General features: G+C 46.9%; 2 protein-coding genes across 2 annotated transcripts in view; both read left to right on the plus strand.

Moving 5' to 3' along the window:
* The window catches only part of LOC128351476 (lipase member K-like), a gene marked incomplete at its 3' end in the record, with an annotated part of 121,786 nt that extends 108,964 nt beyond the window's left edge, over positions 1–12,822 (plus strand). The window contains exon 9 of the mRNA XM_053311055.1: positions 12,792–12,822. Within this exon, the coding sequence (XP_053167030.1) occupies positions 12,792–12,822 (31 nt within the window). The remainder of the gene's footprint in view (positions 1–12,791) is intronic.
* The window catches only part of LOC128351473 (lipase member M-like), an 80,313-nt gene that overhangs the window by 26,510 nt on the left and 28,704 nt on the right, over positions 1–25,099 (plus strand). Inside the window, exons 2-5 of the mRNA XM_053311050.1 lie at positions 16,670–16,782; positions 20,053–20,170; positions 21,535–21,733; positions 24,435–24,544. Of these exons, the coding sequence (XP_053167025.1) occupies positions 16,681–16,782; positions 20,053–20,170; positions 21,535–21,733; positions 24,435–24,544 (529 nt within the window). The 5' untranslated portion in view covers positions 16,670–16,680. The remainder of the gene's footprint in view (positions 1–16,669; positions 16,783–20,052; positions 20,171–21,534; positions 21,734–24,434; positions 24,545–25,099) is intronic.

Here is a 25,099-nt window from a genome sequence, read left to right on the forward strand (position 1 = left end):
AAATGCCCTCAGTCCCTCCCTGCAATCCCCGTAGAGATAGGAGTGATGGTTCTGTTGTTTTTCTGAGGTGTTCTGAGTGTAGATTCTATGATAGCTAATGAGATTTCCAATGAGACACCATGAATCCACTCTCATTTGCTATCACAGAATCCACACTCACTCAGAACACCTCAGAAAAACAACAGAACCATCACTCCTATCTCTACGGGGATTGCTGGGAGGGACTGAGGGCATTTTTGCCATGGCCCCGGACCCACTTTGGCGGTGCTGCCACCCCACAGAGGCGGGTCGGGGCAGCCCCAAACCCCCATTCTAGCCAATGGAAAAAAAAATTTCTTCAGAAATTCACCAATAATACTAGGAGCAACCCAACAATTGCCACCCCATCTTTTTGGCCCCTCTCTCTGGGCGCCCTAACACGTAACACCTAGTCAGTCCATCTTAATGCCTACCTACTACCACCACTCCTATCCAAGCAAGTAAGAGGAGGACACTCAGAGAGACAACACCCACTCTCTGATCTAACAAAAAGGCCACTGCTGTGCTGCCTGCCAGCACAGCAGCAGCAGCGGAGCAGCACACTAAGCACAAGAGCAGCACACACAGAGAAGAAGCAGGAGGCGGAGCAGCAGAGCAGCAGACCTGCCGCTCTGCATGATGGGTGACGTGATGCCCAAAGAAACCACCGCCTCACTCAGTGCCTGCCACTGACTAGGCCCGACAGACAGAAGCCAGCCAACCTGCTCTGCTCTGCTCTGATGCTCCCCATGGATGATGCACACACACCCTACATCTGCATCCCAATGACCAGACCAGACCAGACCAAGTGCGCAGAGTCAGCACAGGCCAGCAGCCACCAGCCCAGAAACAACAACAGCTACTACTGCTACCACCACAACCAGTGTTGCCGCTACAATAACATTCCCAGTCCAGTCACGCGCGCCACAGCCTGAGCCTAGCACACAGCCAACAGCTGCTGCCAGCCAGTGCCTGGCAAGCCCAGCCAACATGAGGAGGAGAGAGCTAACAAGTAGACGGCGCACGCACATCACCAACCCATCAGGACGGCGCAACTGCAAGGGGAGAGGGCACAATTACAGGCAGCAGCAGGAGGAGGAGGCAAGGCAATCCTAGCACAGATCTGAAAGTTTAGAATCCACCAGGACATCTTCTAGAATCTAGACTTCTGTTTTTTCTACCACCAGCTGTAGTGTCTAGTTAGTCAGTGTGCTGTGCAGCTGAGCTGAGCTGAGCTGAGCTGCGTGTGAGGAAGGGTGATTGTAGCTAGTTCTTCAGTTTCAGCAGACTGAGCATTGAGCATGGGCAGTGGCCTTGGGAAGCAACACAATTACACGACACTCACCTGCTGCTGCTGGTCCTAGAAGTTGCCTCTTCTCGTCTTCACCTCTTCGTGTGTGTGTGTGTGTGTGTGTGCAGTGAGTGCATGCCTTTTGCCTTGCTGGAAAGAAATGCTTCTCTGGTCCACCACCACATATCTGCTCAAGGACACAGAGGCCCATGGCAGAGGTGGTGGTGGCACCAGTGTGAGTGCATGTGTGCTGGTGGTGTTTGCCACCACAGGTGTTTTGTGTGTGTATGTGTGCGCTGCTAGCTAGGAGGGGGGAGGGAGGCAGGGAGGGAGGCAGGGAGGCAGGGGGGAGGAAAGGGGAGGGGGAGAGGGATGTAGAGGGGATTGAAGGGGGGAGGGTCCGGCTCAGAGTTGGTCAGCCACATATTTGTGCACACACGTGCTCACGTGTGTGCTTCGGTGGGAGAGACCAGACTCTCATCATCTGCCAGACCGGGGTTGGGGGCAGGTGAGGCGGTGGTGGGCTGGAAGGGAGGGAGGATGGAAGGTGGTGAAGAGGAAGGGGAGAGGATGAGAGGGGAAGGATGGAGGGAGGCATGGGGGGGAGGAAAAAAAACATGTAGACAGACACACACCAGAAAGCATCCACACACAGAGACAGTGCTAGGCATCCATTCACACAGACAGACAGACAGACAGACACACAACAGGAAGAGACAGACTGAGCCTGCACCACACACACACACACAGACCCGATTCCCCGCCTGCACAGTTATCAATCAATATGTTGTGTTGGCAGCCAGTTCATTGCTATTCTGATGGTTTTGGGGTTTTTGCCATCAGCCAACATCAACAGTGACCACAATCAAGATGAACATAAGATGATAATAATTCATTCGTTTCATTTCAAAAAATCAACCAATCATTTTCTCCATGTAAACCAAGCCCCCCACACATGATTTCTGGTGACATTTTCAATAAAATCAATTCATTTGGCATTCATCATTTTGTTCTCCCTTTGTCACCTTTTTTTCTTTCTTTTGCATAATTTTGAGGCTTGATTTTGACATGGGGTTTTTAAAGAAAAATTTATTTACATGTTTATTTACTAGTATTTACATATCTACACTGCATTTTTGAACATATACCCGCCGCTGCCGCTAAGTCTAGTACTCCGTGGGCTGTGCTACTTTGGGGGTGTGTGCCGTGCCCACGCCAGGTCCCCAAATGCTGACAGGTGGATAGATAAAGGGCCTGTGCTGGTCAGCATTGGGTTTCTTTTTAGGTGGGCGTGGGCATTGTAAACATCTGGCCAGTCACAGCACTACAACTACTACTACAACTGCATCTCTGTGTGGGCACACTACACGCTGCGACTGGCTGGCACGGCTCAGCATCTGTCACGTCAGCTCAGCTAGAGGTGGAAGGGGGGAGGGTAGGGATAAGCAGAGGTCGAGCCAGGCAGGTGACCAACCATGGGGCAACCCACGGTAATCACTCGCCCGTCTCAAACTGCAGCTTGGGGTAGCCCAACAGGGGGAGGTTCACCTTAAGGAAGACCAGCTGCTCCACCAGACCAGGGTCCAAGCGGGAGCGAGAGGGTGTCACCACGTCCCGGGCACGTGAAAACACCCGCTCGCTCTGGACACTGGTTGGGGGGCAGGAGAGGAGGCGCACAGCCACCACCGCCAGGTCCGGCCAGACTTGGCGGCGGCTCGCCCAGAACTGTGCGCAGTCCACGCCGTCTCCCTCCACAGGCTCCTCCAAGTACTGCGCAACGCATTGCTCAGCACTGGAGGGGGGCCTGGCAGGTCGAGCCTCCCGCATACCAGGCATGGCGCCATAGCAGAACCGCTGAAACCACTGGGCAGATCTCGAGTCGGTAGGAAATGGCTGCTGCGATGGCGCCGCCTGGGATGCCGCGCTGCTGGACTGGGAAGAGGGAGGGGAAGGGGAAGCTGAGGCCGGCTGGCCGCCCATGCTGCTGCTGGGTGCGGGTTGGGCCGCGAGGGCTGCCCCCGCACCACCACCAACACCCTGGTCTCTGCGGGCCCTAGCGGCCTCCTCCTCCCTAACCTTCTCGACCAGGATGCCCTTCCACCTGGGCAAGTCGTCGGCACTCACGGCATTGCCCTTGAGGGCTGGGTGACAGAGACAAGCGAGGACATACTCCTCCCTGTCTCCCAGCACATCAACGAGCCGCTTGTCAACCCCAGACCTCAGCCTCCCAGCCAGAGCACGACCCTCTGGCGTGGTCAGAGAGATATGGAGTCCACCCATCAGCTTCTCGAGACCAACAGCTGTGGGCAGCGCCTGGCTCAAGGGAGTGGTGTCGCCACACAAGCCCTTCGTGGCAAGCTGGAAGGGCTCGAGTGCCGACACCGCCTCGGACATCTGCTTCCACTCTGCGTTCGAGAAGTCGCAGACATCCAAGGACTCGTCCCTCGCCAGGGCGACAAGGGCTCTCTCCTGCTCCAACAGGCGCTGGAACAGGAGGAAGGTGGAGTTCCACCGCGTCTCCACATCCGCAGGGATGAGATGGGGAGGAAGGCCAAGGTCATCCTGCTTCTGGCGAAGCAGTCTCCTGGACTTCTTGCTGCGGTGGAAGTGGGCGGCCAGCTTGCGGGACTTATCCACAAGCGTGGCCGTGGCAGCAACAGCAGCTGCGATGGGGCGGGCCCCCTTCTCCTGGGACGCCTTCAGCTCCTTAAGGCCAAGGGCGTCCCTGATGGTCAGATGGAGCGTGTGTGCCATACACCGTATGTTCACACAGTCCATGACTGTCTCGACAGCGGCGGTAACGTTGGCTCCATTGTCGGTGACAATGAAGCCACGGGAGAGGTGTGGAAACCCGCCAATCCACTCCTCTATCTGGCGGTCAAGTACGGCCGCCACCTCCTCCGCGGTGTGCCTCGTGTCCATCGTCTCCACGTGCAGGACGGCCCACCTGTGCCGTAGTGCAGCGGGAGCCGCGCCGGACCCGGAAGCATCGCCCGCGGAGGTCCCCTCACTCTCCGGTCCCCACCAGTGGGCAGTGAGGGCCAGGAAAGAAGCGTGCATCCCACTGACACTGGTCCAGAGGTCTGTCGTGAAATGCACGCTTGTCCCGGCCGGAGCTGCACGCAGCTCGGCCAACACGAGCTCCCTGCACCGGCGGTACAGGGAGGGGACCACGTTCCGGCTGAACGTCGTCCTTGAGGGGATGACGTATTCGGGAGCCAGGTATTGGAGAATACGGCGGAAGCCGTTGTTCTCGACCACCTGAAATGGCTGGTCATCGGTGGAAATCATCTCCCCTATGAGGCAGGTGAGGTGATGATGGTCCACGCGAACAATACGCTGGCTGCCCGAGGACTGCGTCCACCGCTGGACGGGCAGTGTAGCCTGCCTGCTGGCTGGCACACTGCCGCTGCCCGCCCTAGTGGCAGATGCACAAGGCGCACTAGCGCTGCCAGCCTGTCCCCTGAGACCTGGGTGGTGACGCTTTAGGTGTCTCCACATAGGCGTCGTACCCAGGTGCGCAGGGTCCCTTCCACGGCTGACAAGCATCCTGCAGTGGACACAGCGGGCGTGGAATGGGTCATCTTGAGGGACCTCAAAATGCACCCATACACCACTGCCCTTGGCCTCCTGCGCCCTGGGCGCCGTCCTAGGCTGTTTCTCGCAGGGTGGCTGCAGTCCTGGGGGGGGGGCGGCCGCCGCTGCCTGCCCACTGCTGCCACCCAACCCGCCCCTTCCGCCCTCCACAGCGGAGGAAGGGCCCGGCTGAACTGGCATTGGAGAGGCAGGCCTCTCCTCCACCACCTCGCCAGACCGCTCCCCACCAGAGTGTCGGGCTTCACGAGGGGGGGCCCCACTGAGCGGCGAAAGGATAGGGGGAAGGGGCCCCAGAGGGAGGGAGAACCTGGCTGCATCGCTGCCAGCCGCACGGTCCTCACCGCCCTCTACCTGCTCTTCCAACTCCACAGTCTCCTCCACCTCAACAACTGGCGGTAGCTCAGCAGCACCTGGTGCCGCCGGCGAGGAGGGACCCGCCACAGCCCTAACGGTGCCTCTGCCTCTGCCGCGATTGGCGGCAGCAGGCGTGGGGAACTGAATCCTGCGCACCAAAGATGGGGCCGGAGCAAAGAATTCTCCAATGGGGAGAACTGGGGTGTCCTCAGGCTCCCCGCGTCCTCTCCCTCCCCGTGCCGCAGGCGCACCCCGCACCTGGCCTCTCCCACCTCTGCCTGCCAGCCTTGAGCGAGCCCTGCCCGCCACACGGCGCTCAGACATGCTGCTAGGTCAGAAGGAGGGAGACTTTAGGAGGAAGGCCAGAGAGGGTCAGAAAAATAATTTGGAGGGGCTTAGGGGCCAAAAAAAAAGGCAGCTGATTTGGAGGCGGCGGGGGGGAAGTTTGTTTTCAAAAAAGGAAGCCAATTGGGGGGAAAGGAAGACTTTTTGATATGAGGGGGGGAAGCCAATCGAAGTGAGGGGGAGGGTGTCCTTTTAGAATTTGGGAGTCAACCACCAAGCCAATTGGGGAGATGGGTCTGGGAGGGTCTTTTTTTTTAAAAATAGGGGGTTAAAGGGTGGAACCCCGGTGTGGGAGGGTGGCACGGGCAGTTGGGTGGAGTAGTTGTGGTGTGGGTGGCAAGTTTTTAGCTTTTTTGGGGGGGGAGAGTGGATGGGGGGAGGGCACAGCACCTACCGGGGGTGGGGGAGGGATGCAGTCAACGCTTGGGAACCTGCAGATCAAAGGAGGAAACCCTTATTTAGTGAACTGGAACACAAAGTGTGGGTTCTGGGGGGTGGTTCTCAAGTAATGCTCCTGTGGGGGGAGCATCAAATTCAATGCAGCCTATTTAGTGACTCTGAATTGCACACAACCAAAACCAGAACCCAGTCACACCAACACAGAGGTTGAACCCACCCACTCTGTGACTCTGCCCGCCCAATGCCATGGCAAGCAAGCAGCAGCAAACACTTGATGGCAGCCTCATGGATTGAACATCATGATCATCATCATACGTGTGTATTGGCCCAGCATGTAGTGGCAGCATCAGAGCCCAGCCAGGACCCCACTCAGACTGCCCCAGAGGCAAGGAAGCACTCTGGCATGGCATGGGCCCAGCATGTAGTGGCAGCATCGCATCAGAACCCTGGACCCCACTCAGACTGCCCCAGAGGCAAGGAAGCACTCTGGAAGGCACCTGTTCAAAAACCACCTGCAAGACGCATGCAATGCAACGCAACACACAGCAGCAATTTCTTTACTGGGCATGGGCATGAAGACACAAGTTTTACAACAGTACATCTCCTCTCCAAGGTTCCCTCCCTCCTCCCCACACCCAAATGCATTTCAGAATAGGGGTGTCCCTATTTAAAACCGCCAGCTAGGGAGAGAAAGGGGCAACAAAAGGTGCACAATCGCACACGCACTAACCCCTCTTCTTCCGGTCCTTCTCCTGCCGCTCACTGCTGGTCACGGATTCGCCGCCACCAGCCAGCCACCCTGGGCTGAGACACAGCAGGGCGGCCGCACGAGGCACACAGGCAACCGGGGTAGTTCAACAACGATGGAGGGGCAGAAGTGAGGAGACAACACTATTTGTGTCGCTCAACTCACCCCCAAGCAGAGACAAAATCAACCAAAAACTATAAAAAGAAAAAAAAAACCGATGGCAGCCGCCAGGTGGGTAGGCTACTGTGTGCGGCTGCAGCTGTGGGAGAGGAGGTGGAAAGTGAAGGGGAGCAGAGAGAGAAAAGACTAAGAGAGAGAGAAAAGAGAGGGGGGCAGGGACAAAGAGAAAGAGAGGAGAGAGAGAGAAAAGAAAGAGAGAGAGAGGAGAAAGAGAGATGATAGAGAGAAAGAGGAGAGAGGAGAAGCGCAGCGCAGCAGGGAGGGGGGATTCAGGTGTGGGGGGAGGACACAGCAGTAGCAGCGGTCCAAAGAGGTGGGGGGAGCAGAGAGGGTGTGTGTGGTTGGGGGCTAGTGTGTGGCAGGGGGCCTGGGGTAAGTGGAGAGAGTCGGGGGCAAGGAGGAAAAGAGGTGGGGTGGGGGGAGCAGAGAGGGTGTGTGTGGTTGGGGCTAGTGTGTGGTAGGGGGCCTGGGGTAAGTGGAGAGAGTCAGGGGCAAGGAGGAAAAGAGGTGGGGTGGGGGGAGCAGAGAGGGTGTGTGTGGTTGGGGCTAGTGTGTGGCAGGGGGCCTGGGGTAAGTGGAGAGAGTCGGGGGCAAGGAGAAAAAGAGGTGGGGTGGGGGGAGCAGAGAGGGTGTGTGTGGTTGGGGCTAGTGTGTGGCAGGGGGCCTGGGGTAAGTGGAGAGAGTCGGGGGCAAGGAGAAAAAGAGGTGGGGTGGGGGGAGCAGAGAGGGTGTGTGTGGTTGGGGCTAGTGTGTGGCAGGGGGCCTGGGGTAAGTGGAGAGAGTCAGGGGCAAGGAGGAAAAGAGGTGGGGTGGGGGGAGCAGAGAGGGTGTGTGTGGTTGGGGGCTAGTGTGTGGCAGAGGGGTGTTGGGGGGATGGGGAGGGGGCAACAACAAACAGCAAAGGAGAAACTGGAACAACTCGGGCAGCAGCAGCGATTAGGCTGGATGGGGTGGTTGGGGGAGGAGCTGGGCCTGGGCTAGGGTCTGGGAGGAGGGAGGGTGGGGGGGCAGGCAGGGGGGGGAGGAGGAGGAGGAGGGTAGCAAAATATATAAAGCAATATATATCAAGAGAACACAAGCCAGAAGTTTAAAAAAAAAATAAAAGAAAGACTATAACCAGCAGAAAAAACTTGGGGGTGGGGGTGTGGGGAGGGGGAACCAAACACAGACTCTGAGGGGGGCCACTAAGTGAACAGAGACAATGAAACCACAATTGCTGCAAATTAATAATAGCAAATGAATAAGTGGAACCAAGCAAAGAAAACTGGACTCTGTTTGGCAGCAGCAAACTTGGGAGAAGGCTGGATGGGGTGGGGTTGGGGTGGGGTGTGGTTGGACTTGGAGGGGCAAGTTTGGAGCAGGGAACCAAAACTGATTATATGGGACAACAAGAAACAACAACAGAATCCTCTGGGGGTGGGGGGGAGGGATTCAGGGAACCAACTCGCAGGGCAGCAGCAGTCAGCAGAAACAAACAAAATGGTACAATTTAAGCAAAACCAGCAAGCAATATATAAATGAAACCAATGGAATGCAATGTGAAAATCAAAAAGTTGGACAAAAACAAGGCAGGACAAAGAGCAATAATTAATGGAAGAAGATTTAAAGCAATGAGGATGCAGTGGGTGGGAGTGGGGGAGGGGGAGGGTAGGCCCAAAGGATGAGAAGGGAAAGGGGGGGAGGGGGGGAGAAAAGCAGACAGACAAGGAACAGGGAAAATTGGGGGAAATTAAGAAGAAAGTAAAGTGAAGTAACACACAGTATACAGACAAGAGACAGACAGAGAGAGGAGACACACAGAGAGTCACAAAGGGCAGGTGGACAAAGGATTAGACAGAGCACACACAGAGAGACACAGGACACAGTCAGGACTCACAGAGACACCAGAGCAGCCAGCAAAGGGCAAGCAGGTCTCAGAGATGATCCCACAACTGCAGCCAAGAGAAGTTTCCAGAGAAGAGGCTTGGGTTTATATAGGTTTGAAATTCCCTCCTTTGGGAGCCCCCACCTTTGCACTCCCCCCACGGCCAACAGGGTGCCAGCTCTCAACAGTGCAACAGCCAAGCAGCCTACCAGACCAAAGGACTCATTCTGGCCAATCAAGGATCAATAGCGCAGCCAATACAATGCCTGGAAATAGCATCACAAAATGGATGCAAGGAGGAGCAAAAGTTTCGGGAAGGAGACACAAAATGGAGGACACATTTGGAACTTTAAAGAGACACTCCAGAGACTCAATTTCGTTCCCGAACCGGTTCGGGAAACCCGAGCCGGTTCGCTACCGAACCGGCTCGAATTCGGTCCGGCTCGGTCCCCAGAACGGCCCGATTCGGTCCGGGATCGAGCCGCCGGATCCGGACCGGTTCGGACGAACCGGTCCGGATCCGAACCGAACCGCACATCCCTAGCGAGAGGTGGCTGCTGCTGCTGCTGCTGCTGCTGCTGCTACTGCTGCTGCGATCCTGCTCCTTCAGTCAGTGCTGGAGCGCTTCGGTTCTTTGCAAAGAAGAGAAGGGCTGCATCATTCTCAAATGAATGTGAGAACACATTCATTTGCCTGCCAGCCAGCTGCTGATTGAACTAGGAGGAGCACTGAGCAGGTGTTAGGGGCAGCTTCACTTGGAACTTTGACAGGCGATCATATCTTTCCTCTTATCAGTTACAGTCAGATCTTATCAGTTTGCGTCCTTGCATTATTTTAACAAGCTTTTGAAATTATCTGCTGGTTCCTCCCCCTCCCTTTTCTTTTCCTTCAGTGTGTTTTAAGCAAACATTTTCATTAATGTTTGCTTTTGAAATAAGGCACTGAAGTTTCAGCCCTCAAGAGCAAGACAAGTGAAAGAGCTTCAGAAAAGGGGTTCTGCTCGCTTTCTCTCTCTCCCCTCAGTAATTGCCTTTTTTCAAAAGCAAACTTTCAAAAGTGCCTTATCTGTCTGGGCACACCTGTGCAGTGGGAGTATTGAATGTTACAAGCCCGTGACATCACAGGCTTGCGATGCTTGATACTCCCACTGCACAGGCGTGCCCAGACAGACAGGGGCACCAGCTGCTGCACCCACCGCTGTCACCACCACAGAGGAGGCCTCCTCATCTCACCCCCCACCCCCAGCCATGCAAATAGTGGTGAAAATAGCAAAGATCTGTGCAGTGAGGCGTAAAAACAAAACTGGTGGGGCCTCGTGGCGGGGGGGGGGGGCAGATTCCGAAGCCCTTCAGGTCCGGGCTCCAAAATGACCTAGGTGCGCAACTGTGCAAAAATGATCATTAAAACTTATTTTTATATTTCTGATCATTCACCTACAGACTACTGCTGTTTCATAAAATAGAATGTGTGATTGTGCCAACTGTTGTGTGGAGGGGTGGAAATTGTACTACTGCAGGCAAAAAGCATATTGAAAGAATCCCCCTTGTCTGCTTCCTCACCACCCCAGGCAGAAAGCTCTACCTGCTTGAGGTTAGCTATTACTGTCCATAGGGCTGAAGAAAGAATTGTTTGTACTGCTTCCCATAAACGTTTATTAAAGTAAAGTTCACTTATAGTCTGCAGTGCCAACCTGCCACTGTCTCCAAAAGGTAAGACAGGGCTCTCCAGTCCCGTGCATTATCGGCATGAGTGTTTCCCTCTATGTCTCTTCCCCGACACTGGCCTCATAGACTGATGTGTGCCTACCAGGTGTTGGAAGTCAGACCTTTTTGGCAGCAGCTCACACCCATTTCTCCAAATAGCGGTGGACACACTCAGCCAGGGTAGTAGGTGCCAGATATTCCCTGGCTGGCATTTTATAAGGGTCTGCAGGCCTGCCCCACCACTTTCCCCTCCATTCAGGTGTGGTGCCACCTCTTGAATTGGTTCTCAACTTGCCCTGTTCCTATCACCATCCTGCCCTCATGCCTTCAGCTGAACCTGCCATCTGCTTTGGCCTCTGAACCCCAGCTGGGGGCTCATACTCCTTCACATCACCTATTTGGTTTTCCATGAGTATATTCCTGACTGGAAATACGAAATTTCTGGGACAATTATCTTTCAAAGCAGCTGTAACCTGATCTGCTTTATTAGATGCAGAAGTACAAATAGACTTAATATGTCGTAAGCTACATATACTGCATACAAATGCTGAAACATTAAGAAGGTGCTATTCAGACAGTACCCTGGTTCACTTTTAAAATGACTGCAGATGCAGTCATTCACACAACATACAAACATCTGAACACGTGCATAATGTCTGAAGAAGGCTATTGTGTCTTTAGGATTTGTGGTCGACATCCAGACTAACACCACATGGGCGTGATAGCATTTTTGGTCGCATGGCAGGAGTGTCAGTGATTCCCCACTTCCCTCTGTAACTGCCTGTGCCTCTCTTAGGCCCACCTCACAAACTTTCAGGGATATATATTTTTGGGAGAGTCAGGCATGGGGCGGGGAGAGTGGTAGAAGCAGATAGTACTTTATCACTCCTCCCCAGCGGTCTCCAAACTTTGCACCTTATAAAGGCCTGCAGAGGCACAGACTTAAAGCTTGATGCTGCCATTACTTTTGTCTATGTCCCAGCCCATTGTTCTATGTTAAGGTCCAAATGTAGTTGGGAGATCCGGTGCATAAAACATACTCGTCAAGAAAGAAAATTAGTTTTTAGCAACATATATTGGCTGCTATTCTTCACTGCCCTCCAGCCATGGAAAGAGGATGGTGGGTTCACAAGAAGCCTTCAGTGTTCCTCTACTGAAGGTTTTTTGGCAGTGGACATTGTCTGCAGAGGGGGACAGGAAGTGAATTTCATCCTCCTCCCCTCCCTTTCCCCCCCAAAGCCCTTTCTTCTTGTATAATTGTGTTCCTGAGGGCACATATCTCTCTGAAGAAGAATTCATTGTCTGACCAAAACCAAAGTTCTAGTCTTTGCCAAACGACCTAGGCAATATTGTTGGTCCATCAATGGCCACAGGATTGCACAGGTCAACTCCTTCAAATATCTAGGAGTAGTTTTTCAGTCATCAGGTTCACGCAATGCCCACCTCAAATCCACATTGCTGATGGCACAGTCAACCACGAACCTTATTACCTCTTTTCATTTCTCGAGGGGGGCTTCTTACATCCCCGCTGCAGTTAAACTGTTTGTATCTAAAGTCCACTCCCAAGTGCTGTACGGAGCCCAAATAGGACCTGTCAGCAACTTTATGGCTTTAGAAACCCTGCAGTCTAAATTTCTGAGATCTATATTGTTAGTCCCCCGATGCATGCCCAATGCTGCGCTTAGATGAGAGGTGGGTATGATTAGATTGGAAACTTGCTATTGGAGGACTATCATATTATTTTGGTTAAAATTTGTCTTCTCTTGCGTAGGACTGGCCCCCCTTATTAAGACTGATTGTTTCCGATTTAAGTGGAAGACCCAAATTGCTGACAAATTGGCTCACTATGGTTTCTCTCAGGATGAGATTATAAAATTGGGATACGATCGTGCCAGGATTGAGATTAAACAACGTATCATGGACATGGAACTGCAGGAAGAAGTCGCTTCTCTGCCTAAGAATATCTTTCTAGGGGATCAAATCTTCAACACTAAACCAGCTAGCTATCTAAGTCTAGTTACCATCCCCAAATTTAGACGTGCTCTGATGCTCGCCCGTCTTAATGCGCTTCCATCTGCTGTCATGGAGGGAAGATTTAAAGGTACCCCTTTTTCTGCTCGACTTTGCCCTTGCGGGTCTGGTCAAGTGGAGACAATTGCGCTTGCCATACTTTATTGTAACTTCTATAGGGACACCCGCTTAAGATTAGTGTCCCCTTTGTTGCAACGTTTTCCCGGGCACTTGGATGACTTCTATTTGAAGTACTTATTGTCCAGTTCTGATGACAACCTAATCATCAAAATGGCAAGGTATTGTCATATCATTTGCACCATCCGCTCAGGTTTTCAATAATGTTCTGTTCTGTTCTTTCCCTCCCCTGTGATTCCTGTTTCATGATTGCAATGGAGGGTGCTCTGCTTAATAAGGTTTTCAGTCAGACCTATTTGGAGTTCACCATAACTGTTCTAATTTTAACTTGGTGCTATTGTGTTATAATCTGTCCGTTTTATTATGCTGAGTCTCTTTTCTTATATGTAAGCATGTAAGTATGTATGTTTTAGCTATGCACTGGTCCATGACCGTAATAAAGGACTGACTGACTGATTGTCCGACCACCACTTCATGTGTCCTCGTCTGTTCACCACCCCACTTCCACTTGGCATGCCCTCACCAGTCTACTTACTCTGCTACTACCTACTATGGCTCCTCTATGTGAATATCTGTGAATATCTGCATTCTGTGAATATCTGCATTCTCTTACCCATTACCTCTTCCCCATATATTTCAAATGCATTGGAGACCATGTCTAGTCCAAGGACAACTGCGACATGGTCCAGCTATACTCTTTAGCCTGCATGCAAGTACATTGATCCTATTAGCCTTACCTAACCTTTTCACAGTTGGCTTCAGAAGGGTGAGGAAACTTTGCAGTCTCCCACATTATTGCAGCAGTTATTTTATTTATATATTTAATATATTTTTATACTACTCAAAACCTGTGTCTCTGGGTGGTATAAAGAGCATGAGGGAGAATGGAAAGCAACATTACTTTCCATCTTAAGCTAAAGATTTTTGGATTGCTAAATCTGTAATATATTTAATAATAATGAGAGTACAGGAGTGAATGAAAGCACTGATTTATTTAATAGTCACAAGCCTACAATTCCTTGAGCATGTGGGAAGTGATTTTCTTTCAAGCAATCACAGGGGTCCAGAAATGGGGGGGGGGACTAAGGGGAGTTATTTGCTCATGTTAGAGGTTGTTGATTTTTTTACCCACAATAGGTAAAACAGCAGAGCACTACGGAATGAGCACACACTCCAGTTACAGAGTAGGTAGCAGAGGATGGTTCGGATATTGCAGATATTTAAAGAAAAGACATGGAGATCCTTGTATGACTAAACACTAAATATTTATTGGTTAAATACACTTAGATAGGAAAGACCTATCTCTAATGTAAAGGACTACATAGTGGATAGGTAAGGAGAGAGATTTTCCATCTGCTCTCTAGGAGGAAAGGAAGGATTGTGACTCAGCACAGGAAGTGCTGCAGAGTCAGTTCAGGGGTCATAGATTAGGGAAAGATAGGGAGACCCTGACTCACTGTCTCTACTCCCAATGCCCCTAGTGGTCATTAGGACAGTTGGTGCAAAAGGTCGATGCACTGGAAGTTCATCTCCAACAGCTCAAGCCTCTCAAATTCCACCTGTGGACCTCCACTATCCATTATTTCTAGATTTCAATGTGTTTGAGTCCAAAAGAGAAATCTCAGGATCTAGCATTATGTTGTTGTTTTAAATGAAAAGTTTCTGGAAACTCTCTATTGTAAGGAAGATTAATTTGCATCTTACCTGAAGTCACAAAGCAGCACACAGTAAACTCGTGATTTGCACAGACTTGCCTCCCCTCTGATTCTGAACCAGCCAGAATATCCCTGAGAGTGGGTGTGGGGGGGAAAACAAAGGTTTTACGAGCCCCCTTGCTATTTCTAATTAACCATTTTCAAATGCAGCTGTTGTAAGCATGATGCATCATTGTGCAACATGAATTAATAATAATAATAGTAATTATTATTATATAGTGTATGTTGAGACTGATTATATCCGCTGCAGCTTACTGCATGATACACTTTATGCAGCATTTGCTTAAGATTCAGTCTCCATTGGAGAAGGGTAGCAGGTAAGAAAAATCATTTTCTTTAATGTTCCTCCATTATTTGATTTTTGGTGATTTTGTGCACAGTATTGTGTTAAGAGCTTGTATTGTATGTTGCCACTTAAGATTAGATATGGTTATTAATATCATAAAGTAAAATTTAGTTAAGGTCAGGCATATTTAAATTCCATTGAAAGTGGGAAGAGTTTTCATTTTAAAAATGTGAGGTTAAAGGACATTTTAGTTATTTTATATTGCATCTATCATTAGATATTAATGAAGAAGCAGCTTGGTACAGGTGTAAACTCACCTCTTCCATCTGGCATTAGAGGTGCAATGATGTAGATTTTTCTTGATTATTCTGTGACTATCATATTGTTTTTAGATGCTGTTTAGGTTCTATTGATTTATTTAGGTTTGTCTTTGAAGACAATACTGAGCCAGATCGACTGACTCAGTATATGTCCGCTTCCTATGTTCCTCAAATGGCTTGTGAAGCAACAACCCAAGCATGGTGGGCCTTAGGGTAAATATTGCCTTGGGAGAGGAGTGCCTTTGAAACTTGCGCATGGTTACCAAGTGCTGCCAAGCTGTGTTGCTTGTGTAGGTTCACCAACCCTGATAGTATAACAGAATCTACTGCTCTCAATTGATATCTTTCTTATGTTCAATGTGTATTTATTGGAGATGAACCTCAGCTCTCTTTGTGCTCTGAAAATCAATATGATAGTTTTAAGTGTTCCAGTGGAACATTCACCAAACATGAAGAGTTTCCTCAAATGTTTGATGAGACACTTGAAACAGCCTAAAAGGAGCTGATCTCATTTGTAGCTGGGGATTGTGAGGCTTCCATGATGTTCGGCTCAGTCAAAAAGCCCCGCAGTATCTTTTCTTGGCTGTTCAGAATGTTAGTTAATGCCCATATATACTATAGGGATGTTTTCATATTATTGAATCTTGTACACTATTATTACATACTTTTCGGGTAATTGGTGACTTGTTCTCTGCTTTGTAGATTTATCCTGAGATTTATCCACTCTGAATTTTTCTACTTGATGTATATTGTCACTTACTCTGATGAAGAACTCAAAAATGATGTTTAGCATCACACATTTATGGTCTCTATTCGACGTTATATAACCTATTGTATGACTATCTAAATATGGTCTTTATTTTGGTTTTTATTTAACATTGTATTATGATGGTTTCTATCTGTGGCTCTTACTTTATGGCCTCTACTGTAAAATATGGTTCCTGTCTTGGTCTCTATTTAATATTGTATTATTTAGTATATGGTTGCAGATTCTGATATTGTTATGAATATATTTTTGATCTTCTTCATACATTAGTACTATGTTTTCTTCTTTCTTCTCCATAACTAGCAGTTATAGAGCACTTATTTTATTACATACAGTATAATTCATTCTAGACTGGCTGATCCATTCATCTGAACATTCTGCTGAAGCTCCCCTTTCCTAAGAGAAATCAACTGGGTACTTAGACATTTCTCTTATGTCAAATAATGTTCTCTTCTGATAGTGTCATTGGATGGTGATGATCTGTGTCTAGGACATGTTCATGCATGTAATCACATATGGAGGGTTTCTTAACCTTGAGACCCTAGATGTTTTTGGACTACAACTTCCATCAGCCACAAAGGCCATATCTGGGGATTAATAGAGTTGTAGTCCAAAAACATCTGGGAGCCCAAGGTTAAGAAACCTTGACATATGTTATTGACCAGTGGCTCAGAAATAAACCCTATAGATGTCTCCACTATTGTGGCAGGACCTGGTTAAGGTTAAAGTGATTTCTATCTTCCTGCAAAAATTCACAATCCTTTGAATTTTACAATTTTGATATTGATATGAGGGTTTGAAGTGTGACAGTTCTGTTGTTGAATTTAGAAAATATTAGCTGTAGTGAATAGTATAATTCACCTATTCAATACTGTATATATTGGATGTAATATTTAGAAAATATATTTCTTTTAAAACAACTGGCTCTGTTTTAGCCAGGTCTAAGATGTGGCTCTTCATGGCTCTGGCATGCTTGATCCAGCAGACTACATTTTCAGAAGAATTCATATGCAGAAGACATCTGAATCCTCAAGGATTTATGACTATTGTAAGTTACTTATGCAGATAATTTGGAAACAGTGGCTTGCATTGTTATGACAAAATAATTCCAATATTTCCCCATTTTAACCAGCAGGCCCTTCACATTCATGTCTGCCTGGGTTATTTCAGACTGGTATGAATTTGAAAGTGATCAAAGCAAGTTATGAGTCCAAATTACTTCACTGACTGGCATATTCCATCAGTGTGAAGTCCTATTTAGAGGGAAATTAAAAATGCCTGGCAGAATGTAATTATTTCCATCACTAAACTTGCATTAACTGAGCCCGATTTACAGAATGTTGCTGACCCCAAGCCTTAGGTCTGGCACAAGGTATGTATAGACTGTAATTTATTAAATATGATTGTTTAATAAATCGTTATGAGAGATTTTCTGGGGGATGCAGATTAGGGATGTGCGAAATGTTTCGGATACAAAACATTTTGTACCCAAAACAGCCTGTTTTGGGTGTTTTGTAGTCAAAACAAAACACCCATTTTCCAGATCCAAAAGTTTTGTATTAAAAAAAATTGTCCCTGTTTTGGCTACAAAACGTTTTGTTGTTTCGGACCTCCATTTTGTAGTGATCTCTGAGTCAGTCTCCATTTTGTGTTTGACATCTCTTTGAATTTCCCACCCTTCCAGCCTTCTGATCGGTGACCTAAATCATGGGCTGATCTGCTGACAATTCCCTCCTTGTTCCCCATTGGCTCTTTTGCTTCTTGCCACTCTTTACTGACCCCACATTGGCCAGGGGAAGGGTTGCTAACCCATGGGGTGCTGGGTTCTGTTGTTTCTGTGGTGTTCTGAGTGTAGATTCTCTGGTAGCATATGAGAGTGGATTCTTGTTTTTCACTGAAAATCTCATATGCTACCAGAGAATCTACAATGAACACCTCAGAAACACAAAACCCAGTACCCCAAGGGCTTGTGGGTATGGAGGTGGTTGGCACCCTATGTGCACTACACAACCCCCCGCTCTGGGAAATCCCAGTGCCCCCCAAGTGGAATTATGAGGCTGCTGAAACCTTCCATTCCCTATGGGAGAAATCTTAAAAGACTAGATTCCGAACAGATAGGCTCCTCCTCCATAAATGAAATTTCTTCTGTGTCCTGTAAAATATTATCATTTTCTGGTCACCACATCTTAAAAAGGACATTGTTGAACTGGAGAAGGTACAGAAGAGGGCAACCAAGATGATCAGGGGCCTAGAGCAACTTTCTTATGAGGCAAGACTACAACACCTGGGGCTTTTTAGTTTAGAAAAAAGACGACTGTGGGGAGACATGATAGAGGTCTATAAAATCATGCATGACGTGGAGAAAGTGGAGAGAGAGAGATTCTTTTCCCTCTCACACAACACTAGAACCAGGGGTCACTCCATGAAATTGATTGCCAGGAGGTCTAGGACCAACAAACGGAAGTACTTTTTCACACAACGCGTGATCCACTTGTGGAACTCTCTGCCACAGGATGTGGCGACAGCCAACAACCTGGATGGCTTTAAGAGGGGTTTGGATGACTTCATAGAGGAGAGGTCTATCAATGGCTACTAGTCGGAGGGCTGCGGGCCACCTCCAGCATCAAGGGCAGGGTGCCTCTGAGTACCAGTTGCAGGGGAGTAATGGCAGGAGAGAGGGCACGCCCTCAACTCCTTTCTGTGGCTTCCAGCGGCATCTGGTGGGCCACTGTGTGAAACAGGATGCTGAACTAGATGGGCCTTGGGCCTGATCCAGCAGGGCTGTTCTTATGTTCTTATGTTTGTGCTAACAAGTTGGAGCCAAATGACTCAACTTTTATACATCCCATCTGTACCCCTCCACTCATTAGTTGATCCTCATTATGCTTCTTAGCAGATTGAAAAATAACAAGGTCTCTATAAACTTGGATAATTTCAGGCAACTCTTTAACAGACTGGATTGATGTACAGTAAATTCTTCTTCCTTAGACTGGGATACCGATGGTGTCTTACCTAAGTTGGCACCTGCCTGGCTAAACCTCCTACTAGGAGCTTCCTGGTAACTTAGCATGTTATGTTTTAGATGTTGTTGTTGAAGGTCAGATCCCTTTCCCCTAGGATTAGGACATAATTTTGTTGCATCTCCAGTACTGCAAGTATAATTCCAATGAAGCAGAGGACAGACTGTGGAATCCTTAAACATTCACCTGAGCACAATACCAAATTTCTCAAGATAGTTTCGACATTTGAGTAATTTATCAGGAATTCTGGAAGATTTAAAAATGACAGCTATTCTCTTATAATAACTACCTTTGAGCAATCACCAAAGGGCATGCAGAGCTAGCTGTGATTTACTACAACTTAGCAGGAGACATAAAGATTGAGCAACCTGTCCCAGCATCTCCAATGCAATTCTCCATAAGGGACGCATAATACAATCAGATTCCTCAGAAGGACCATAGCTGGTTTGGCCATAATTTTATTCCACTTCTGGGCACCTAAAAGCTGGGGAACAAGTATAGATTTATCTAAACTATTCAGGCTCTTATAATTCACTTGAGCTGATGTCAGTTTTTCTCGACCTTGGGCAACTCCCTCCGTAATGCCTCTTATTGCTTAAATTTTCTTGCCTAATTTGACAAGCTTATCTTCCATACTACCAAGTTTTTCAAATACTTTAAGAATAATTTCTGCCATAGCAAAAGCCTGCTCAGAAAGAATCTCTAGTAAGCTTTTCTCCAATTTAACAGTAGAGTGCTGTAAGTCACCTTGAAATGAAGAAGTTATGTTTGTGGAGCCTCGTGGTAGTGTTTGCTTATCTCCATCAAGACCTTCAAAATCTGTATATTTATTACTGGTAGGAAAAGAAGCAATAGTATTCTGTAGTTCCTTACTCGCCCAGAGATAGTCAATTCGTAGTTGCTTTCCTGGCTGTAAATCTGGAGGTTGGGCAGTGAACACAGCCTTTTCCTTGGCCGCATGATGCCGCTAGACTCTGATCACAAGGCACGGAGAGCTCCCAAACACAAAGGTAAAATAAACAGCCAGCAAAATCTCAATAACTCCTGTCCTCAGTCAGGACATAGATGGCGGAGGTCAGATAATCAAACTAAAATGAAAAATAGGTTTAAAAAAGCATAAGTCAGCAGATACACTTTAAAGCCCCAAACTGAAGCTGCTGCTTCATCAGAAACCAGGCCCAGCCAGCTTATACATTCCTACATTATCTTTCCTGGGAGCTCGTACATGTCGAGCCATGTGAACAAGCCTAGATACTAACAAAATCTGATTTTTGCCAAGGATTTCTTTCCTCTTTCAGAGTGAAATCATCCAATATTGGGGATACCCCAGTGAAGAGTATGAAGTCCTGACAGCTGATGGCTATTACCTTCAAGTAGACAGAATTCCTTATGGGAGACACAGTCCAGTACCGACAGGTATTTCTGTGAAGTAGCACTGTAGTTTTGTATGACTGTTTGAGGATAATGTTGGTAATAGGAGCTCCTGTATTTTGTTATAATGGAGAGAGTCTCTACAGGGTTCTCCTCTCCTCATCCCAGCATGCTGACTTGACCTTTGCTGGCTTGGGAGACACTCTTCTGTGCTAGATCACATTCTAATGCAGAACCACTTGGGCATAGACCAAGTGGGAAACATAACCATTCATCTCCTTGGCAACCATTCATCTCCTTGGCAGTTAGCACTGTGTAATGACTGTCAAAAGGAATAGAAGAAATGAAGGTGTGCAGTGAATCCTCATAGGGATTCATTATGAGGAATCGTTATTATACATCAAAGAATCCAAACACTTGAAAAATAGTGGCCACACATTTTGCTCCATAACTCCAGGGCTAGAGCTTAGCTTTTTTAAAAAAGCATTTATCAGGAACAAACTGTGAAGATTATAGTGAATGAAACAGTATCCAAAGAGTGTTCAATTATGAAAGGTACTAGATAAGAATGCCCACTTTCTCTGCTGTTTTTTTTTGGGGGGGGGGGGGCACTTGAACCATTGGCAAGGAAGATTTGGCAGAAGAATCAAATCTCTGGAATCAATATGGGCAGAGAAGAGCATAAAATAAAACTGTATGCTGATGATATTGTACTTTCACTCAACCATAAAGTAGAGTGTGCTGTCAAGTCGATTTTGACTCCTGGTGCCCACATAGCCCTGTGGTTTCCTTTGGTAGAATACAGGAAGGGTTTACCATTGCCTCCTCCCACGCAGTATGAGATGGTGCCTTTCAGCATCTTCCTATATTGCTGCTGCCCGATATAGTACTAGTGGGGATTCAAACCGGCAACCTGCTGCTTGTTAGTCAACCATTTCCCTGCTGTGCCACTTAAGGTAGTCTAACTCAACCATGGGACTCATTAAATTTAATAATGGAACATATACATGACTATGCCATGGTTTCTGGATACAAAATTAATAAAAATAAAATGCTGATGATTGCATGGAATTTAGAAGAAGCAGATTTACAATATCTGAAAGAAAAGAAAGGATTCCATAGAAGTACCAATCCAATTAAATACCTGGGGATAAAACTAACGGCTTTGCATTGTAGGATTACTGGAGGCCAGGCTTTGCTTCCCCAGCCTCCAGATTGCCATGCCATTTGCTGCAGCAGTGATCATGTGGAAGGGAAAGGAGGTCCTGTAGGTGTGATCCTGCATCCCACCTGGCCTCCCCATCCCCAGCTGCAGTGGTCAAGTAAATGGCCCTGAGGTGAGTTTTAAAGAGTGCTTAGTCCAAGTGACCATCCTCATATTATCTACTATCTCTTTCTTTTCTTTCTAGGGCCTAGGCCAGTTGTGTTTCTGGTACATGGTATACTTGTTGAAGGCAGGTGCTGGATTTCAAATCTTCCCAGCAATAGCCTGGGATTTGTTCTAGCAGATGCTGGTTATGATATCTGGATACTAAATAACAGAGGGACCACCTGGTCTAGAAGACACCAGAATCTTACCATTGACCAAGAAGAATTTTGGGATTTTAGGTAAGTAAAATTTCAGGGATTTTGGGAGTAGTTGCTGCTTGAATGGGTGAAATGCTTCCTGGGGTACAGCTACAGACATCTCATCTTATAGCAAAAGGGCTTCAGTCCTGGAAAGGATTTTCTCCATGTACCAATTACTGAATTGGAGAAGGTGGACTATGGCTGCTTGTTAAAATAATAAGAAATAAAGCCCTATGTGCCCACACCCCTTAATCCTGCCACAAGCAAGGGTGTGTGTGTCACGTGGTGCATTTGCACCCCCATTGTCTTATGGCGGATGTAGCAAAGAGTGGAATTCTTTAATGTCCTTGTGAACATTTGCACTTTAGTATTGTTTGTTGAATGTATTTATTTTGTTATTTATATGTCTTCATAGTCACAAATACTTATTTTAAAGTTATGTTTATAGAAATGTGAAAGTATGTGCAGGAAGTTGATTGGCAACAGCAAAGGAACAGCGAAATCCCTGCATGCAGGAGGAGAGAGAGAGAGAGAGAGAGAGCAATTAGAGAAATCTGTTAGAGTTCAGTTGGTTTGAAAGCTAAGAAGAGAGAAATTGTGAGCTGGAGGGAGTAAATCTGCTCTCTACAAGAAAACCTTTTGCCTATTTAAGAAACTACTTGAAAGTCCTGACTTCTGAGAGGGGAGGCAGGTCAGAAACAAGGTAACCAAGCTGGGTACCTTACCCCTATGTGGAGTGAAAGAAAGAAAGAAAGAAAGAAAGAACCTTAACTGTGTAACACTTGCAAAATATCTGCACTGCTGTAAGTTAGAGGTCTGTGTAAGCTCTGAAAGCACTATTTTTTTTTAACATTGAAACATTGTAAGTTAAAAATCTTTTGCTAAAACAATAAAGATTAAAGATTAAAACTTAAAGATCTTTTGCTAAAACAATAAAACGTGTTCTTTTCGTATTGGCAAAGAATAAGAACATTTCATTTCCTGTCCTGCATCACCAGAAGGGATATCCCACACTATCACAAATAAGAGGGGAGGATACAGGTGAAACTCGGAAAATTAGAATATCGTGCAAAAGTCCATTAATTTCAGTAATGCAAATTAAAAGGTGAAACTGATATATGAGACAGACGCATTACATGCAAAGCGAGATAAGTCAAGCCTTAATTTGTTATAATTGTGATGATCATGGCGTACAGCTCATGAAAACCCCAAATCCACAATCCCAGAAAATTAGAATATTACATGGAACCAAGAAGACAAGGATTGTAGAATAGAACAACATCGGACCTCTGAAAAGTATAAGCATGCATATGTATTCAGTACTTGGTTTGGGCCCCTTTTGCAGCAATTACTGCCTCAATGCGGCGTGGCATGGATGCTATCAGCCTGTGGCACTGATGAGGTGTTATGGAAGACCAGGATGCTTCATTAGTGGCCTTCAGCTCTTCTTCATTGTTTGGTCTCATGTCTCTCATCCTTCTCTTGGCAATGCCCCATAGATTCTCTATGGGGTCAGGTCAGGCGAGTTTGCTGGCCAGTCAAGCACAGTACACTGTATACTTTTCAGAGGTCCAATATTGTTCTATTCTACAATCCTTGTCTTCTTGGTTCCATGTAATATTCTAATTTTCTGGGATTGTGGATTTGGGGTTTTCATGAGCTGTACGCCATGATCATCACAATTATAACAAATTAAGGCTTGACTTATCTCGCTTTGCATGTAATGCATCTGTCTCATATATCAGTTTCACCTTTTAATTTGCAATCCTGAAATTAATGGACTTTTGCACAATATTCTAATTTTCCGAGTTTCACCTGTAATTTTTCTCTCAGTTCCTACCCAAGACAAATCTGAGTGGTGGCAGCAGTGACACTCTGAAGTAGGGGGACCCTCACAAGCTGCCCCTTCAGTGCTGCAAGATTACATCCTTCCTCTCTGCCTTCACAACCTTAGTCCCCCACCATATATTACAGTGGTATTGGGCTTTCTTGTACTACAAAACTGGCTAGCAGGTGAGACAGCTAAGCTGTCATATGGTTACTTTAAAGCTCTGTATTTCGGGGTCAATGGTAATTTTCAAAGTTAAGAACCCAGAAGAATGTGTTATACTGGGATAAGAATTTAATGAAATCTAAACAAGGAGATAAATTAGATGTAAGCCACACAGCTCAACAGTAGAATAGTTGAGGCTTATTTATTATGTCATATAGTACAGTTTTAAATACTCAGTGATACACCTCTATTACTGAGACACTGTGTCCACTAAGGGAAATGCAGAAGTACAGAATGGTAAAGGTATAGTTGTGCCACATCGGGTTGGTGTCGACTCCTGGCACCCACAGAGCCCTGTAGTTTTCTTTGGTAGAATAAAGGATGGGTTTACCATTGCCATCTCCCGCGCAGTATGATATGATACCTTTCAGCATCTTCCTATTGGTATGCAAGTGTTATTCACACATGTAGCATGCGCTATTACAACAAATATTTGTATACTTTCCTTGACTGTGCCCACATACTTGGTTGTCTACAGTCACTTTTGATGGTGTTGTTATGTCTTTGGTGTTGTCATGGGGAGAGAAATGGGGTGATCAGGGCCAGAATTCTAGAGGAAACTGGACTATTCAGCTTACTTTTCTCATTGTTATCTGCCACATTTTACACCATATAACATAATACAACTTTTGTCTCCAAACATAGGCAGGCAAAATTTCAATTGTTTTATGTTTCTCTGTATTACAGTTTTCATGAAATGGCGATATATGATGTTCCAGCAGCAATAAACTTTATCTTGCAGAAAACTAAGCAAGAAGCTTTATATTATATTGGTCATTCCCAGGGTGGCTCAATAGGTAAGTTAAGGGGAATATACTGAAATATATTTCATATTTACATCATTCTTGACTTCTTGGGGAGTGACTAGTGCTATGCAACAGTTGGCTTCTCTACATGGGCTTTCCACTTCTCTTCTTTTGGCATATTAGTTCTTCGTTATTGATTTTTCATTTATTTATTTTCAGTCAGTTCCAGGCTATGTTCTGAAGTTTGCTTTTTAGATCTTTTGATTTTTGCTTCTTTACTACTTTTATTACTTTTTGAAACTAAAACCCTTTTCATGAAGCTTCATGAACCTCTTGGCATAGCCAAGGTTTTGCAAATACTTACATTTCCTTTTTTTAAAAAAACAAATAAAAGACCTATGCAGAGACAATAAGCTTCCAGTTTTGTTTTTTTGCCTGTATGAACTATCCTTGGATTGAAGGTAAAGTTGTGCTGTCGAGTCAGTGTCAACTCCTGGTGCCCACAGAGCCCTGTGGTTGTCTTTGGTAGAACACAGGAGGGGTTTACCATTGCCATCTCCTACACAGTATGAGGTGCTGCCTTTCAGCATCTTCCTATATCACTGC

Source organism: Hemicordylus capensis, chromosome 3, assembly GCF_027244095.1.
Source record: "Hemicordylus capensis ecotype Gifberg chromosome 3, rHemCap1.1.pri, whole genome shotgun sequence".
Classification (NCBI taxonomy): Eukaryota; Metazoa; Chordata; class Lepidosauria; order Squamata; family Cordylidae; genus Hemicordylus; species Hemicordylus capensis.